Source organism: Narcine bancroftii, chromosome 2, assembly GCF_036971445.1.
Source record: "Narcine bancroftii isolate sNarBan1 chromosome 2, sNarBan1.hap1, whole genome shotgun sequence".
Taxonomy (NCBI): Eukaryota; Metazoa; Chordata; class Chondrichthyes; order Torpediniformes; family Narcinidae; genus Narcine; species Narcine bancroftii.
In genome coordinates this window covers 100,754,346-100,774,897 of record NC_091470.1, presented here as the reverse complement: position 1 = coordinate 100,774,897, position 20,552 = coordinate 100,754,346, and the positions used below count along the sequence as shown (strand labels likewise).

At 41.2% G+C, this 20,552-nt stretch overlaps 1 protein-coding gene across 2 annotated transcripts in view; it reads right to left on the bottom strand.

Moving 5' to 3' along the window:
* Nucleotides 1–218: 218 nt before the first annotated feature.
* ckap2l (cytoskeleton associated protein 2-like) overlaps nt 219–20,552 on the bottom strand; it is a 60,355-nt gene continuing 40,021 nt past the window's right edge. The window contains exon 8 of one of the 2 annotated variants that reach the window (XM_069917715.1): nt 219–305. In XM_069917715.1, the coding sequence (XP_069773816.1) occupies nt 280–305 (26 nt within the window). In that variant the 3' untranslated portion in view covers nt 219–279. The remainder of the gene's footprint in view (nt 306–20,552) is intronic. The other variant, XM_069917716.1, reaches the window with a different exon arrangement.

The window sequence follows — 20,552 nt, the reverse complement described above, 5'->3', positions numbered from 1 at the left end:
TAAATTTGAAAAAAATTAAAATTTAAAACTTTCAACTATAATTGGAGTGAAATAAGAAGATTCTTTTTATAAAGAGCCTCCAAAAGTTTTCTAGTTCTGCAGAGACTGAAATTGTTTAGCTTTTTAATCAGAATTTTGCTTCCATCACTATTTCTGTTTACTCAGCTGGCTTCATGACTTACATATTCTTTCCCTTCTGATAACTTTTCTGGAACACCTTTGTTTTCTTCTGTGCTTCATTATTCAAATATTAGGATGGGTCTTGAACTCCACATTATCTTAACGTTCTCTCTTTGAATATTGTCCTTGTTTTTTTTCAAAATTATACATAGTGACATTTTAAATATACAAAATATTAAACTTTTTCTCACAAACAAAAACAGTCCCTCCCTCCCTCCCCCCCCCCCACCCACACACATACAGATCCATTCACCGTCAGAGCTTACATATATTTTAAGCATATAGTGTACACTTGGAGAAACTACTTTTATACCCTCTTTAGTTCCTTTTTATTACTGTTTATCTTAACATTCTCTTGAGAATTTTCACTTGGCTGGATCAAGTTATCAAATTTCTATCAGTTAAATTTTGCCAGTATTTTTTACAGGCTGAGACTTATCAATTTCATGAAAAATACCTAGCATATTGCCTAAGTCATAGAGGGTAGAGACAGGCTTTGTCCCAACTTGCCCATGCTGACCAAAATATCCCTCACACACTCTTCCCACCTGCCTATGTTTGATCCATGTACCTGGCCAATTTTTTTCTAAAAACATTGCAATATTGCCTGCCTGAATAAACTTCTTCAGCAGCTCATTCCATACACCCACCACCCTTTGTGTAAAAAAGGTTATCGTTCAGGTTCCCATAAAATCTCTTCTTCTCCCCTCCCCACCACTTCAATTTTATACCAATGCTCTCTGGTTACTAATTCCCCCACCTTAGGCAAAAGACTTGGTCTGCTCACCTCTCATGATTTTGTACACCTCTGTGAAATCACCCCTCATCCTCCTGCGCTCCGAGTCTACTCAACCTCTCCCTCTAGCTCAGGCACCCGATTCTTGGGAACATCGTTGTAAATCTTCTCTGCACCCTCTCCAGCTTGACAACGTCCTGCAGCCCAGTGACCAAAACGGAACACGGTATTCCAAAAGGAACCTCACCAACATCTGATACAACTACAACATGACCTCCCAACTTCTATACTCAATAGTTTGACAATGGATTTTTGACCACCCTGTTAACTGTGATGTAAATTTCAAAGTACTATATATCTTTACCCCACCCCAATCTCTCTGCTCTACAACACTCCTCAGATCCATGCCATTCATTGTGTAGGTCCTACCCATGTTAAATTTACCAAAATGCAACACATCACATGTCTCTCTATTAAATTTCATTAACTGTTCCTCTTCCCACCTGTCCAACTGATGAAGATCCTGTTCCAGCCTTTGACAACCCTCTTCATTATCTACAATGCTAGGCGCACTAGTGCCATCTGCAAACTTGCAAATCAGGCCATGTATGTTTTTATCTAAATCATTGTTATAGATGAAAAACAGCAATGGACTCAGCACTGAACTGTGGGTCACACCACTAGTCACAGGCCTCTGGTCCAAAAAACAACCTTCCACCGTCACCCCTCTGCTTTCATCCATGAAGCCAATTTTCTATCCATACTGCTATCTCACCTTGGATCTCATGCGATCTAACCTTACAGAGCAGCTACCATGCAAAACCTTATTAAATGCCTTGCTGAAATCCATACATACAACATCCATAGTTCTGCTCTCAACAACCTTCTTGGATGCATCTTGAAAAACCAAAAGCAGATATGAGAAACATTTTCAAGATCACACTGACTACCCATAATCATCTCTTGTCCATTCAAGTGCATCAGAATAATTTTTAAACGGCTGAGAAGTACTGAAGGACAGAAGAGTGGCTAATGTTATTTAAGAAGAGCAGAAGGGTTAGGCCAGGGAAATATAGGACAGTGAGTCGAACATCAAAATTGGGAGCATTATCAATAAGGACAGGATTTATTTGTATTTTGAAAGTTAAAGACTAATAAATGATTGTTGGCACAGCATTGTGCATTGGCTGTGAGACCGGGTCTCTCAAAGTTGATTCATGAAGAGTTGACCAAGATGATTGGCAAGGGAAGAGCAGTGGGTGTTGTCTGCATAGACTTTAGCAAACTCCTTGACAAGCTCCTACATGCTAGATTGGTCTAGAAGATTAGAATCCAGAGTGAGCTAGCCAATCGGCAACAAAATCACACTTCAGGTCAAATAAAGATTTTTTTTTTTGATTTTTTTTTTCACACCATAAACCACATTGACCAAGATACATACATTTTCCTTTTCAAATATATTTACTCAGTGGAATTTCTTGTTTATTTTTATTGAGTGACAACATTGTTTGACTGGTTTAATGTATCTTAGATTTTGCACTTTAAATGAATGGGGGGGGAGGTAGGGAGGGTGGGATGGGAGGAGGGAGGGGGGAGAAAATGACACTGTATATATTTGAAAAGATATTTAAATTTGATGTCACAATGAACTTTGAGCACATTTTCTTATTATTCATTTCTTTTTTTTGTGAATATTTACACAAAGTTATGGCTAAGGTGTCTCTTCAGTAACACGATTTGAACATAAAATCCCTAGATATGCCATTCATGCAAAAAAATGAATCTTCTGGTCAGTTCTGAAAAGATCAAAATTATTTCAATTTCTTTGGTTGTCTTTGCCCGAACGGTACTCAAAGTGCTGGTGAAACTCTGGAGAAGAAGGGCTAAGGCCCATAATGTCAAGTACCTCTTCAGCACCTGCAGATTTCTTGTTTTCCTTGTTTTGTTCAGACCAGGTCTGAGGCAAAAAAAAGTGCAGTTATTGATTCTTGCCATTGACATTGAAGGATATTGGATTCTTTAGAACTTCCTATCACATTTCACTGAGTCCTAATATACAGCCTAGGACCATCCTTCAGTTCAATTCATCCTTGTTGAACGTCAATATTCTGAGCAAACCCATTTACCTGCAGTTAGCCCATGTCCTTACAAATCTTTCCTATCCAGATATTTGTACAAAAGTCTTTTCAACATTGTACTTTACATGCAATATAAAGAGCCAATCATTTTGTTTGAATTTGTTTATGTTTCCACAGGAAGTCATGAAATCCCCTCCCTATAGAGTATAAAGTAGACAAATCAAATAAAGGCTCAGTCTAAGCTGATAAATTCAACACCCGAATCAGCCTCTGGTACAAATCAAATACTCCTAGAAAACTAGGTGAGTACTTGTTTTGTTATAAACTTCTGTTGCTCTGAGCTGAGATTTAGTTAGAGATTGATACAGAACTTCTCATTCAGTGCAGAATTTTTAAATTAATTTTGGATTTTTACTTTGCCTATCTATGTTAACCAATTGGGTATGGCATCACGGCATTAAACTATGTAATTTGTTAACTTCACTTTTCTGTCTGCTTTCCGATAATAGTTGAATGAATTTACAAGTCTGGAAAAAAAAATCATATTTTCTTTCATTCATTTCCTGTATTTCTCAGCCTGAGGTCTGCAGACCACTGTTACTCCGTGGGTTTGGAAAGGTGGTCTGCAGCAAAGACAAATATTACTGATATAAACAGGTAATAAATATGTAGAGCAAGGTGGTAATCTAATGGCAAAGAAAGGCAAAAGTTCTCCAAAAAATTTCCCTCCAAAACAAAGCAATCCTGTGGGTGATCTGGGGAGGGGGCTCAAGCTCATCCAGCCCCTCTCATGGGTTTATTATAGGTGATCTGCGGTAAGAAATACTTAAGGAGGTCTGTGGGTGAAATAAGGTTGAGAACCATGGGTAGAGTCTTATTTGCCGACGTAGCACCTGAGCATGTATTTTATTATCTTTATTTAGAATGCATTGCGTGAAAGACTCAGTTGTGAAAAAAGGAAGTTTCGAAAGGCATTTAAATTTAAATTTAGAGATACAACCCGGTTACAGGGCATTTCAGCCCACAAGTCCGTGCTGCCCAATTTACACCCAATTAACCTACATCCTCAACAAGTTTTGAAGTGTGGGAGGAAACTGGAGCTCCCAGGGAAAACCCATACAGACATGGGGAGAATGCACAAACTTCTCACAGACAGTGAGGGATTTGAACCCTAGTAAGGCGTGGCACTAACCACTTCAACCCATTTGGGATGAAAGATCTGTTGAAAATAACTAGCAGCGCTAATTCCTCAAGCTGGGTGCCATATGGCATAGCTGGTAGAGCCACGGCCTCAAGGTGCAAAGCCCCCACTTCAATCCTGACCTCCGGTGCTGTCAGTGTGCCATTTATACATTCTCCCACATGAGTAAAACATGCAGCCATTATAAATCACCCCAAATGTATAGATGAGTGGTAGAATTAAGAGGGGATTGGATTGGAAAATAGGGAATATAAAACAGGATTAGCAGAGGATCGGTGTAAATAGCTTGATGAAAGAATGTACACAATGGGACAAAAGGGCCTATTTTGCATGCTGCATCTCTCTGGGAGTCTAAATGAACAATATAGATTTTGTGGTGACCAGATGAAGCAGTCATTCTCCTGAGATTATGAAATTAAACTGAGTGATGCACCATCAATAACTCCAAAAGACTAGAAGTTACATAAAACTGATAGGCTTTTATTAGCAATAGAATAGAGGCACATCTATAGTTGGTCCTGAACTACAGAGGAGGCTGTGGGACAGACACCTTTAATTAGGAGTCTGGGCAAGGAGCAACAGGTACAGTCAGCCAAGGGGCATGTCCAGACAGCTAAACATACATACAGTGGTTTACATCACTGAGGATGAATTGTAGGTGGTTGGTAGCAAGTTGGTGAATGAAAGTGGGCGACAAATGGGTGAATGGAGCTCAACTCAAATTCTCATCAACATATGAATATAGAATTCCATTTGAATGTTTCAGTTAACTCTCAATCAACTTCTAGTGCTTCAAGTGAAAAATATATTAAAAACTTTAAAATGGGTTATAATAATAACTAGAAAATGCCAGTAAACAGAATAAATCAGGGAGTACCTGTGGAGAGAGGAACAAAATGATTGCCTGATGGTGATTGACCTCTTTCTAAAGATGCAGGCTTCTTTCTAATGCTCATGTTAACTTTGCTTGTTCAGAGAACGGAACTAGAATGTTAAACAGCTTGAGCTAGAATTTGGGCTTGCAAGCAACTAACAGTGATACCCTCTCTTCCACTGGTAATATTCTTTTATTGATCCTTTAGTTCAGGTTTATCTGACATGTACATCCAGATGAAACAGTGTTTCTCTGGACGACAGTGAACACAATACACAGTACATAGTAATCCCCTATATACACAAAGATATAAATTAAAATAAATACATAAATATTTTGCGATGATTTACCCAGTTACTGTTCATCAATCTCACAGCCTGCAGGAAGATGTTATTTCCCAGCCTGGCAGATTATGATGTCCCCGTACCACCTTCTTGATGGTAGTGGTCAAAGAGTTTGTGTACTGGATGGAAAGGATCTTCTATAATTCTTTGAGCATTGAAGCTGGGCCAAAATATGAGCTCATGCATTTCACACTGTACTTATTATGAAATGAATGTGCTGCTTAGAAACTTTCAATCATCGAAATAATTGGACTTAATATTCTAAAATCAAATTGCATGAGCTTTTTCAAAAGGAGGAATGACTGTGAGGATTACGAAGGAGTAACAAATAAAAGAAATGGAAAGGAATTTGGGGAAGGTAAGGAAGGAAACAAAAATTCAGGTGAAGGAGAAAAGTAGTTTGGGATTTTGTAGATATGAGAATCTCGGATGGTCAGTGTGAGCCGTTCCTTTGGACGTTCAGCGTTCTCACTCCCCGGGGGAAGAAGCTGTTCCTCAGCCTGGTGGTGCTGGCTCTGATCCTCCTGTATCTCTTCCCCGACGGGAGCAGCTGAAGGATGCTGTGTGCAGGGTGGAAGGGGTCCTCAATGATTTTGCATGCCTTCTTCAGACAATGATCCCGGTAGATCATGTCAATGGGGGGAGGGGAGGAATCTATAGCTCTCATGATTTTGTATACCTCTATGAGATCACCACTCATCCTCCTGCGCTCCAAGGAATAAAGCCTAATCTGTTCCCAGGTCCATGAATCCTGGCAACATCCTCGTAAATCTTCTCTGCCCACTCTCCGGCTTGACAATATCTTTTCTGTAGCACGGTGTTCAAAACCGAACCAATACTGCAAATGGCATCCCACCAAAGTCTCATACAACTACAACATTAACACCCACCTTCTATATGCAGTCCTCTGACTAATGAAGGCTCCCCATCTTCTGTCTGTTCACTTTGTTGGGAGCTGCCAGTGTAGAGGGGGGGGGAGGTGGGGGGATTTGAATCTCTTGGAAGGATACACTTTTAGAGCCCTAAACTATTGGAGCCCTCATTCAGCCTGGATAGCATGCAAAAACAAAGTTTTCACTGTATCTTGGTACTTTGGGCCTGTAAAAAACGATGTAATGATACAGTTGAATTTAATTCAATTGTTTTTGTTAGAATGAACTGAATTAGATGAAGACAGGTATTTGTGGGAGGAGGTGGGCAGCAGTTATACACTTGCCACTCTAGCTTAAGGTAATGCAGAGACTTCATCCTTGTGCAATGATCAGTAGAAGAGGACAGGCTGGGTTGTTCTCCAAGACCAATTGTAGCTCCTTAAACCTATCACGTCTTACCTTAACAGATGGAGGATTGGACATAATGGTCCATACCAATGACATCTTTAGCATCAGTTATCTTCATTTCTTAATTCATGCAAGGGACGTCAGTATGGTTGGCAAGACCATTGTTTAATGTCCAACCTTAATCACTCTTGAGAAGATGTGGGCCATCGTGTTAGATGTTCTCCCAGTGAAAGATGAAAAGTTTAATGCATTAGGGCTGTGTAGAAATTTGACCCAACTTTGACACTCAAAGAATTATTAAAGATCCTTTCCATCCAGTACACAATCTCTTTCATGCACCTCCATCAAGGAGACACAAGAGTATCATAATCAGGACTGCCGGGCTGGGAAATAGTTTCTTCCTTCAGTCTTTGAGATTGCTCAACACTATCCTGCAACCAAGTAAATCATCCCAAAATATTTATATATATTTATTTTAAATTATAAATTTGTCTATATATGTGATTTTTTAATGTACTGTGTATTGTATGCACCTTGGTTCAGAGAAACATGTTTCATCTCGATGTATGTCAGATAAAGAAACATGGACGAAAGGATAATATTTCCAGCATGCTAATTCATGATCCCGGTTAACTTGGACAACATTCAAGTTATCCAAAAAATTTTGTGCTGTTGATGCCCTATTGAAGCTCACCTGGATATTGTCTTCCTGTATTTGTTTTGGCTTAGTTTCTTCATCTACTTTTATATCGTTCATGCATTATATGATGTGTCGGTTTTTCACTGACACAGCATGTCCGAGTGATTTCCCAATCTGGATACATGCCAGTATTCTAGCTACATTTAAAGTGCTGACAGTTGGTTTTGAAGTTTGCGTCTTGAGGACTGCAGCTAGATGCTCGTTGAGACTGTGCTGGTGGATGTTTAAAACTCCTTCCTTTATTGTAAATTTAAAATGTAAGCATCAACATAGGGAATATAAAGGAGAAGGATTAAGGGTAATAATTATTCAGTCTTGCATTTCTTTGAATTCCGAAGTGGCTGCAAGAAAAGGTGTAGATGTGCTGCTGAAGGAAGTCATTAGGTCAAGTAGAATTGTGGAAGCAAATGTTTCAGGTTGAGACCCTGCAGAGTGTAAAGGGGCGAGAGCATAAAGAGATGGTGGGGGTGGGATGGACGTAGGAGCAGGAAAGTGAGATGGATCCAGTAGAGGAGGACAGATGGAGGGAAGGGTGGCGATCACAACATTGGCTGGAAGGGGATGCCGATTATGGAAGGCGATGAGTGGAATCAGAACACTAAGGGGAAGGGATAGGGGACCCAGTGTGTTGAATGTATGGGTGATAGGCAGATGGAACCAATTGAAGGAGGGAAAAATGGGTAACTGTGATAGTACAGATTCTATCACCAATGTGTATATGTACAGCTGGTAGTGTAGGATGACTGTGATTGGCTGAGAGCTTAGCCACGCCTACTGGCAGGTCTTAAAGGGTTGCTCCTAGCCAGACCAGGTCATTCTGGACTGGTCGACCTACATGTGATACGCTCCAGTCTTCTAGTTAATAAAAGCCTTGGTTTGGATCAACAAGCCTTTGAGTCTTTCGACGGGCTCTGCAATAACAAGTGGCTGGGGAGGTGGTGGTTGGGGGGCGGGGGTGGGGGTGCAGGGAGGTTGTAGACTATTCAGATGAAATTTAAGATGCTGTTCCACCAGTTTGCATTTGGCCATCCTAGCAATGGAAGCCAAGGACAGCCAGGACAGTGTTGAAATTGGAAGGGCAATTAAAAGGGCTCTTGTTACTGTATTATAGAGGAAACTGTATCGAAAGCACCAAATGCAGTAGACAAGGGGAATGTGAATCTGTCTCATCTGAAAGAATTGTTTAGATTCCTTGATAGTAGCGAGGGAGGAGATGTAGGGACAGGATGAGTGGGGAGAGATGAGCAAACCAGGGAGTCAAAGTGAGAGTGGTCCATGTGGAAAACAGAAAGGGGTGAGAGGAGAGGGTGTGACTGATGATGAGATTGCATGATAACTGGTGGAAATGTCAAAGAAAATGTGTGCTACGTGGTCTCTGCTCTATGATGATATGTGTCTAAAAACTTTTTTCAGGTCGAAAACATGACAGATTTCAAGAGCAAATTTAATTTCTTGATTTTTACTTCGGATAACAGAACATTGACTATATACCAGAGTTCCAAGGGATTAAAGCTGAAGCCTAGAAGTTCCAACCAGAAGATTTCTGGTAATATTGATTGATTAGTGCTGAAGGTTTTGTCTCACTAAGATGTGTGAATACTTTTTTTGGCCAGCACAAATGCATAGAATATAACAGCACAGTTCAGGTCCTTCAGCCCACAATGTTGTGCCAACCCATATCTCTTTCTATCTCTCTTTGGCTTGGCTCTCCCTACCTCAACCCTCTATTTATCTTTCATCCATGCACCTGCCTAAGAGTCTCTTAAATGTCCCTAATGTTTCAGTCTCCACTATCACCCCTGGCAAGGCATTCCAGGCACCCCCACACCCCCCCCCCACCACCACCACCCCAGCCACATTACTGAGTTTCCCCTCCTTCAATTGGTTCCATCTGCCTATCACCCATACATTCAACACACTGGGTCCCCTATCCCTTCCCCTTAGTGTTCCAATTCCACTCATCACCTTCCATAATCAGCATCCCCTTCCAGTCAATGTTACATAAAAAACATACCCCTGATGTCTCCCCTAAACCTTCCCTTCACTTTGTACAGATGTCCTCTGGTGTTTGCTACTCCCACCCTGGGAAAAAGGTGCTGACTGTTTACCTTATCTATGCCTCCCATAATCTTGTAGACCTCTATTAAGTTATATCTCATTATTCTTTACTCCAAAGAGAAAACCTCCAGCTCTGCTAATCTTGCCTCATAAGATGTGTTTTCCAATCCAAGCAACAACTTGATAAACTTCCTCTGCACCCTCTGCATAGCTTCCAGATCTTTCCTGCAATGAGGTGACCAGAACTGAACACAATATTTTAGGTGTGGTCTCACCAGAGATGTAACATTACCTCACAACTCCTGAACTCAATCCCCTGATTAATGAAGCACAGCATACCATAGGCCTTCTTAACTGTCCTATCAACCTGTGTGGTGACCTTGACAGATCTATGGACTTGGACCCCAAGGTACCTCTGTTTTTCCACACTGATTAGTATCTTACCATTAGCCATGTACTCTGCCTTCAAGTTTGACTTACCAAAATGCATCACTTTACAATGATCTGGATTGAACTCCATCTGCCCATCTCGGAATCCAGTCTATATCCTTTTGTAACCTAATTCAACAGGATTCCCAACTCCTCCAACCTTTGTATAATCAGAAAGCACTGACCCATCCCTCTACTTTTCATCCAGATCATTTATAAAAATCACAGGGGGGGGGGTCACAGAACAGAATTCCACTAGCCACTGACCTCTAGGCAGAATATTTTCCATATTTTCCATTCACTACTACTCTCTGCTTTCTACAGGCAAGCCAATTCTCTATCCAGAGACAAGGGTCCATGGATCCCATGCTTCATGACTTTCTGAATGAATCTTCCATGAGGGACATTGTCAAATGCCTTAACTAAAATCCATATACACCACATCCACTTCCCTACCTTCATCAATTTCTTTGGTTACTTCCTCAAACATCTCCATTAGGCCTCATAATGCATCACCTTTCCTTCACAAAGTCATGCTGACTATCCTTTTTTTAAAATTAATGATTTTCAATCAACATGAAGTTACAAAACAAACAAAGTCAAAGAAACATTACAGATACATACAATAAAATACCAAAACCAAACTACATGTTGATATATAAAAAAGGAGAATCAACACATGATCTAAATCAGGGGTGTCAAACTCATATTCTCAGAGGGCCAAAATTAAAAACTTGGACTAAGTCGTGGGCCAAACTAAATATTTATTGAAAATTTTCAAAAATATCTGCATGTTTTCTCTTCTTTCAACATATGTAATGTTAAACTTTTTCTTATTAAAATAAATGTTTAATAATAGTTTTGGTTAAACTCTTTCCAGAAGAAGCATTAACAAATGAGAAATAAAATATTCAATAAATAATATTTCTCTATAGCCTTTAAGCTCCTTTTAAATGTATTTTTTTTCACAAGCCAACAAGTCAAAAAAATAACAACTTGCTTCAATGACAAACAGGTTTGTCTTTTAAAATGATGAACACATAGTCTGCCTCCCACCTGTCTTGAAAGGTCCTGTTTTCTGTCTTTCGTTTGGCCATTTTTCGTAAGGGGTTTATTACATGTGAGTTAGGTGACAGGTCGCAGATGCTAATAAAGTAAAGAGAGGAGGTGGGGGTGATTAGCGGGCTGACAGGCCGGCACCAACGCATTTGCAAAGCATTCTGGGATTTGTAGTATTAGCTGTGCATGAGCTATACTGGCGCGGCGGCCAGTGGGCCTGCTCTAATACATATTTGATATGATCTTGCGGGCCAAATATAATTATATCACGGGCCAAATTTGGCCCGCGGGCCTGAGTTTGACATGTGTGATCTAAATGTTCAAATTCTGCACTATTATTTATAAATACAAAATTACACACCATGTTGATTATTAAAAGAAAAGTAGGAAACAGGAAAAAAGAAAAGAGAAAAAGAGAGAGAGAAAAAAACCCTCCCCCAAAGGAAAAGGAAAAAAGAAAAAGAAAAGGTAAAAATTCTCCCCTATAATGAGACAAAATCATCTGTTTTCCAAAAGCATTAATTACCTACAGATGAAACATGACGTGATTATCCAGAGTTTACTTCCTCCCTTAAGGGATAAATGTCTTGACATAGACATCACTAGGGATATTGGAAATTATGGATTGGAGACCGTAGGGGGGGAATCACCAAAGGTTAACCTTCGTATATCTCAAATACAGATTCAGAATTCTTAAAAACATGTTGTAACAATTTCTGAGGTTGTAAGTCATCTTCTCCAGGGGAACACAACTATGCATTTCTGACTTCCAGTGGGTCAGACTAAGTTCAGAATCAGATTTCCAAGTAAAGGCTATGTATTTCCTGCCCACCACTAAAGCGTGTTTAGCAAATTTCAATTGATATTTCAACAGCCTCATTTTAGGTCTTATATCTGCTAATTTCCCCAATAAAAACAATTCTGGCACCTGAGGTAATTTGTTCCAGGAGATTCCCCAAATCTTCCTAGAAGGATCTCACTTTAGGGCATGACCAGGTTGAATGCAAAAAGGTCCCTATATCTTGGCTTCATCGAAAACATAAATTGGATCATTCAGATTTCAATGTATTTACTGTTTATGGAGTAAGGTACAGCTGATGCAAAAAAATTATATTGCACCAGCCTATAACTTTTATTAATTGTATTGCTCATGTTGTCCTGACATGGGTCAGACCAGCAAAATGGATCAATTTATTTTCCCAGATATGATCCCCATCTCTTTCTTGACTTATCTACCCCTTGACTTGTATAAGAGTTTCCACCTGAAGTAAGGAATACATTTTTGAGATAATTTTCTTTATGATCCCCTTTTGAACCAGAGTCTCTATTTCACTACATTGCAGTAAGGACAGGGCTGGACCTAATTTATCCCTTAAATAGGATCTTAACTGAAGATAGCTGAAAAAGGATGTATTTGTTCAAATGTCATAAATTGTCACTGCTCAAAACAATGTTCAAAATATTTGATCCCACTGTGAGACCAAGTTTCTAGAATTTTATTATCAATTGTTAACAGAATGAATTTATTTTGAGCTAGGGGTGTTTTGGATGAGAGACCCCCAATAACACTAATTTGACCATTGTGTTTATTCCAAATTGTAACAATGTTTTAGTAAGGACCAAGTAGTAATTTAGAATTCCATTTACATAAAAAATTTTCTGCTATCTTCTCACCGACTTTATGCAGTTCCAATTTTACCCAAGAAGACTTGACTCCTCCATCAAAGAGGGAGGTGATGAACTTTGTTTGGGTTTGCTGAATAATATTTTTTAATCCTCCCACTTCATAATTTCAGGTTAATTTATTGATAGAGACTCTTGGAAACTTACCCTTCCACAGAAACTTCCTAATATATTTATTTAAATTCTGAAAGAATTGTGGTACTAAAACAGGTGGGTTTTGGAAAAGATATTGTAATTTAAGCAATATATTAATTTTAATACTATTAACCCTTCCAATCAAAGTAATTGGAAGAGTTATCCATTAAAAAAAATCATTCTCAATTTTCCAAAGCAAGGTAAGATAATTCAACTTATATAAATCATAAGTTATTTATCTATCTTAATACCTAAATATTTTATCCCATTAAGTGGCCAGTTAAATTGAGAGTATATGTATACATGACAAAACAGCATAAAAAACACATCTAAAACACAAATCTGATTCATGAAAACCATATTTTTTAAATTTTTCAGGTGTCAAATATAATTGATGTAAAAAATTGTAATTAATCATTGCATAATGTGCATTTATCAATCTAGTTACACAATCATAACAGATATCTAACCAATCCTCTTCAGAAAAAATAAAACCAATATCCGCTTCCCATTTAATTTTAGATCTATCCCAACCCTTTTTATTCATACCATCTTGTAATATTTGATACACAAATGAAATATACCCCTTCTCTGGTACCTTCATAAGAAAAGTCTCAAATTTAGTCATTTTAGGTAAAATCATACATTTTACCAAAGATCGAATTTGATAATAAAGAATTCTTATCAATACCAAAATCTTCCCTCATCTGATTAAAAGATAAAAACTTACCCTCTTTAAAACAATCTCCCACTGTTTGAACCACACATGTGACTGGGACACTCAGAACGTTGGCAGCTTGAGCGGAGAGCTGCTTGGTCCGACATCATCAGGTCCAACTGTCGGTTGAACCTGTCGGAGTCACCAATGTAGCGTGTGTGCTACGTGAAGTATGGAAGAACACAGTCGAGTCGAGGTCGAAGACTGATTTATTCTGCCAGCTCTGTTTACGTTCACTCCCTGCCTCTGATGGCAAGAGTGATGTCATCTCAGTGCTGGTCTCTGACTGGCCAGCGTTCCCACCATCGCCCACTGTGCGGGAGGTCATGCGGGATGACGGCCATCGGTCCCTGTGGGGCCCTTGTGATTTCCACATTTGCCGGCCATTTTGTGAGCTGCACCGTGACTTGGTTTGCAGGCCACTGCAAAATAACAGTTTGGTCTCTGTGTGGGATTGGCTCAATGGCCTATCCCACTGATGTACCATCAAAAATCCCAAAAGCCTGACGCTGTGAAATGATTAGACTTTTGTTAACTAAAGACTGGAACAAACATCAACCTCACTGAGTGATCGAACCAAAGAGAAAGAGGGAAGATGCAAGGAACTATGGGTAGGACTGGTCTTGGGAGGACGTGTCCAGCCAGCAGCAGCCAACAGTGGTTTACCACACCCACACTGTTTGAGGGGCTACTGTTGAGAAACGATGTGACAATTAGGATAAGTTTATTGCTTAAAGGCCCAAGGGCCTGATAATCTACATCCTAGGGTATTTAAGGAAGTGGCCATTCAGATAGCAGATGCTTTAAGAATTATTTTCCAGAACTCGATAGACTCAGGATTGGTACCCATGGATTGGAAGGTAGCTAATGTTACCCCACTATTTAAAAAGGGGGGTAGAGAAAAAGCGGGAAATTATAGGCCGGTGAGCCTTACATCAGTAGTGGGCAAAATGATGGAATCCATTATTAAGGATGTAATAGAGAAGGGATCAGACAGAGTCAACATGGATTTACAAAAGGTAAATCGTGCTTGACAAATCTATTGGAATTCTTTGAGATGGTGACAGGTAAAATAGATGGGGGAGAGCCAGTGGATGTGGTGTACCTGGACTTCCAAAAGGCCTTCGATAAAGTCCTGCATAAACGACTGGCTTACAAAATCAAGGCTCATGGGATTGGGGGAAAAGTATTGATGTGGATTGAGAACTGGCTGGCAGATAGAAGACAGAGAGTTGGGATAAACGGCTCATTTTCTGAGTGGCAGGCGGTGACCAGTGGGGTACCACAGGGATCTGTACTGGGACCCCAGCTGTTCACAATTTACATTAATGATCTAAATGAGGGGATTGGATGTAATATCTCCAAATTTGCAGATGACACTAAGCTAGGAGGGGTTGTGTGCACTGAAGAGGGGGTCAGGAAGCTCCAGTGTGATTTGGATAAATTAGGGGACTGGGCAGATACATGGCAAATGCACTACAATGTGGATAAATGTGAGGTTATCCACTTTGGTAATACAAACCGGAGGGCAGATTACTATTTGAATGGCAATAGATTGGGAGATGGGGAAGTGCAGAGAGACCTAGGGGTAACTTGTACACCAGTCTCTGAAGGCGAGCATGCAGGTACAGCAGGTGGTTAAAAAGGCAAATGGTATGTTGGCCTTCATATCACGAGGGTTTGAGTACAGGAACAAGGATACCTTACTGCAGCTGTACAGGGCCTTGGTGAGACCCCACCTGGAGTATTGTGTGCAGTTTTGATCACTTTATCTAAGGAAGGATGTTCTTGCAATGGAGGGAGTGCAGAGGCGATTCACCAGGCTGATACCTGGAATGGCAGGAATGACTTATGAGGAAAGATTGCGCAAATTGGGATTGTACTTGCTGGAGTTTAGAAGATTGAGAGGGGATCTCATAGAGACATATAAAATTCTGGCAGGACTGGACAGAATGGATGCAGATGGGATGTTTCCAATAATGGGAAAATCCAGAACCCGGGGCCATGGTTTGAGGATAATAGGCAAACCATTTAGGACCGAGATGAGGAGGAATTTCTATACCCAGAGGGTGGTGAATCTGCGGAATTCATTGCCACAGAGGGCAGTAGAGGCAGGTTCATTCAATCTATTTAAGAGGGAATTAGAACTATTTCTTCAGTATAAGGGTATTTAAAGGTTACGGAGAGAAGGTGGGGACGGGGTACTGAACTTTAAGATCAGGCATGATCTCGTTGAATGGTGGAGCAGGCTCGAAGGGTCGAATGACCTACTCCTGCTCCTATCTTCTATGTTTTCTACGTTTTTTATGTTTAAGTACAATGTTCAGACGCAGTAATATTTTTTCTTGCAGCAGCTACACACTAAGTACATATTGAATTAAACCCATTAGAGATAAAAGCATAATGAATATAATAGAATAAATATTTAATTTAAATTGCCATTTCAATAAATCTTTGTTATGGTTAGGGGTGTGGTGCACTGTTAGCCTGAATCAGACACACAAAAAGATAAAGACTGTACAACAGCCTTTAATCCACAAAGACTTCCACAGAGTTGTAGCTGCAGTAACTCTGAGTGAGCTTCGGGAGGCCGACACAGGCTTCTGTCCCAGAGAGTGATTGACACCCGACTGGGTGGGGCTTGATTCCTTCAGGCCGACGGATTGACAGCCCCTTACTCTCCTGCAGGTACAGAGGTTGCCCCTGCAGTAGGCCGATGGTGTACCACCACAAAGGGGTTGGATTTTACTGTGAGGTCTAAGTGCCTGCTAACTATTGCAAAAAATTGTTATGGAACCTAGAGGTGCAGGAATTCTGTACTTTTTACCTGAAGGCAGCAATGTAAATAGAGCATGGCCAAGGGATGGGGGCCCTTTATGATGCTGACTGCCTTCCTCCTGCCTTCTTCAAAAGGAAGGAGATCGGTGTCTTGGCTTGGTCTGCCATTTTCTGCAGTCTCTTCTGCATTCCTGGTCATAGAACTACTGAGACCACTATGCCAACCTGGAATTTCTGAACCAATTAAAAAAACGCTGGCATAGATGAATGCCCCTGTTCTTCCCCGTAGGGTTCCATGATTCTAAAGAGCAGTGGGCTTAGAGTTGTCTACAGAGATTAAAATAAGCCTGTACAACATACTGGTGAAAAAGTGGGTGATGTAATCAGTACAAATGGACTAAATTAACCATGCTGATGACGAGACCATCCAGGTTGTTACAGCCATCGGTTAACATGGCTCAGTAAACTCTGCTGGTCCCAGAACTGACATTGGTAAACTGGAGTTCAGCAAGCATTAGAAAGTGGTTTGTTGCTCTAGTTTGAACTAATGGCAGAGCTCCCCTGGTGGGTTGAGACAAGCTGCAGGTTTTACCGGTTTGCAGAAAATAAGCTGTAACAATACCTACAACTCAATTTCTTTATTACCTGGTTCCAGCCAAGATGAACATCATCACCCATAAAGATGAAACCGTATCTTTGGTATTTTTAAAAGGCGGCAAGATCTTTTCATGTTACTGTGCCAGTCCACTAAAGAAACCAGTGCTCAAACTGAAGGTAAAGATATATTTTGTTCAAAATTTATTGAGGCATCTATTATCTATTTTCCACACCTTCCACATCTTCTGCTGCACCTTTTATTATTTTATTTCCATTACTTGCCGTTTTTTTTAATGTTAACATTGAAAAGATTGAGCTGAAGAGGTAGTTTGGAATCTAATGGATCTGAACCATTACAACACATTCAGCTGGTTGCTTTAATATTAGCTGCAGATAAGGAAATAGTTTTCTTGCGATAGTTCTGCAACTAAGAGGAGCGAGGACACCTTTATGTTTTTTTTTGGCCATTGAGGTTACACACTAAAGTTTACACAGTCTTTGAGAACAGTAGTTTTCAAACTTTTTTATTTCCACTCACCTACCACCTGAAATCATCCTTATGCCGTTGGTGCTCTGTCATTAGTAAGGGATTGTAAGGATGGCGTGTGAGTGGGAATGGAAGGTTGAGAATCACTGCTCCAGATCCAATTGTTACTGAAATATTTTGCTTGAGAAAAATTACCATTGACTCATTTCCTTTGGAGTTATGAAACCGTGCACATAATGAGTCAATGAAGTACGATTAAAACAGTGGTTTCCAAACTTTTTCCTTTCTATCCACGTACCACTTTAAGCAATCCTTTACTAATCACAGAGAACCTAGGGCATAGGGATTACTTAAGGTGGTTTGTGAGTTGAAAGAAAAGGTTTGAAAAACCACTGTTTTAGAGAATGCTGCACTCTCCGAAAACACTTCCCCACGACCTACCATCTTGCGAGCAGTGCATTCCATGTACCCATTCTTTCATCTGATGTTGTCTCCTGACCTTCAACAACCAGCCTCTTGACAGCTACCACTCTCCGAAAACACTTCCCCACGACCTACCATCTTGCGAGCAGTGCATTCCATGTACCCATTCTTTCATCTGATGTTGTCTCCTGACCTTCAACAACCAGCCTCTTGACAGCTACCACTCTCCGAAAACACTTCCCCACGACCTACCAACTTGCGAGGAGTGCATTCCATGTACCCATTCTTTCATCTGATGTTGTCTCCTGAACTTCAACAACCAGCATCTTGATAGCTATCACTCTCCAAAAACGCTTTCCCACGACTTACCTTCTTGCGAGCAGTGCATTCCATGTACCCATTCTTTCATCTGATGTTGTCTCCTGAACTTCAACAACCAGCCTCTTGACAGCTACCACTCTCCGAAAACACTTCCCCACGACCTACCAACTTGCGAGGAGTGCATTCCATGTACCCATTCTTTCATCTGATGTTGTCTCCTGAACTTCAACAACCAGCCTCTTGACAGCTACCACTCTCCGAAACACTTCCCCACGACCTACCAACTTGCGAGGAGTGCATTCCATGTACCCATTCTTTCATCTGATGTTGTCTCCTGAACTTCAACAACCAGCCTCTTGCCCGCTACCACTCTCCCAATACGCTTCCCCACGACCAACCATCTTGCGAGCAGTGCATTCCATGTACCCATTCTTTCATCTGATGTTGTCTTCTGAACTTCAACAGCCAGCCTCTTGACAGCTACCACTCTCCGAAAACACTTCCCCACGACCTACCAACTTGGGAGGAGTGCATTCCATGTACCCATTCTTTCATCTGATGTTGTCTTCTGAACTTCAACAACCAGCCTCTTGACAGCTACCACTCTCCGAAAACACTTCCCCACGACCTACCAATTTGCGAGCAGTGCATTCCATGTACCCATTCTTTCATCTGATGTTGTCTCCTGAACTTCAACAACCAGCCTCTTGACAGCTACCACTCTCCGAAACACTTCCCCACGACCTACCAACTTGCGAGGAGTGCATTCCATGTACCCATTCTTTCATCTGATGTTGTCTCCTGAACTTCAACAACCAGCCTCTTGACCGCTACCACTCTCCCAATACGCTTCCCCACGACCAACCATCTTGCGAGCAGTGCATTCCATGTACCCATTCTTTCATCTGATGTTGTCTTCTGAACTTCAACAGCCAGCCTCTTGACAGCTACCACTCTCCGAAAACACTTCCCCACGACCTACCAACTTGCGAGGAGTGCATTCCATGTACCCATTCTTTCATCTGATGTTGTCATCTGAACTTCAACAACCAGCCTCTTGACAGCTACCACTCTCCGAAAACACTTCCCCACGACCTACCAACTTGCGAGGAGTGCATTCCATGTACCCATTCTTTCATCTGATGTTGTCTTCTGAACTTCAACAACCAGCCTCTTGACAGCTACCACTCTCCGAAAACACTTCCCCACGACCTACCAACTTGGGAGGAGTGCATTCCATGTACCCATTCTTTCATCTGATGTTGTCTTCTGAACTTCAACAACCAGCCTCTTGACAGCTACCACTCTCCGAAAACACTTCCCCACGACCTACCAACTTGCGAGGAGTGCATTCCATGTACCCATTCTTTCATCTGATGTTGTCTCCTGAACTTCAACAACCAGCCTCTTGACAGCTACCACTCTCTGAAAACACTTCCCCACGACCTACCAACTTGCGAGGAATGCATTCCATGTACCCATTCTTTCATCTGATGTTGTCTTCTGAACTTCAACAACCAGCCTCTTGACATCTACCACTCTCCGAAAACTCTTCCCCACGACCTACCATCTTGCGAGGCGTGCATTCCATGTACCCATTCTTTCATCTGATGTTGTCTCCTGGACTTCAACAACCAGCCTCCTGACAGCTACCACTCTCCGAAAACACTTCCCCACGACCAACCATCTTGCGAGCAGTGCATTCCATGTACCCATTCTTTCATCTGATGTTGTCCCCTGAACTTCAACAAACAGCCTCTTGACAGCTACCACTCTCCGAAAACACTTCCCCACGACCTACCAACTTGCGAGGAGTGCATTCCATGTACCCATTCTTTCATCTGATGTTGTCTCCTGAACTTCAACAACCAGCCTCTTGACCGCTACCACTCTCCCAATACGCTTCCCCACGACCAACCATCTTGCGAGCAGTGCATTCCATGTACCCATTCTTTCATCTGATGTTGTCTTCTGAACTTCAACAGCCAGCCTCTTGACAGCTACCACTCTCCGAAAACACTTCCCCACGACCTACCAACTTGCGAGGAGTGCATTCCATGTACCCATTCTTTCATCTGATGTTGTCTTCTGAACTTCAACAACCAGCCTCTTGACAGCTACCACTCTCCGAAAACACTTCCCCACGACCTACCAACTTGCGAGGAGTGCATTCCATGTACCCATTCTTTCATCTGATGTTGTCTTCTGAACTTCAACAACCAGCCTCTTGACAGCTACCACTCTCCGAAAACACTTCCCCACGACCTACCAACTTGGGAGGAGTGCATTCCATGTACCCATTCTTTCATCTGATGTTGTCTTCTGAACTTCAACAACCAGCCTCTTGACAGCTACCACTCTCCGAAAACACTTCCCCACGACCTACCAATTTGCGAGCAGTGCATTCCATGTACCCATTCTTTCATCTGATGTTGTCTCCTGAACTTCAACAACCAGCCTCTTGATAGCTA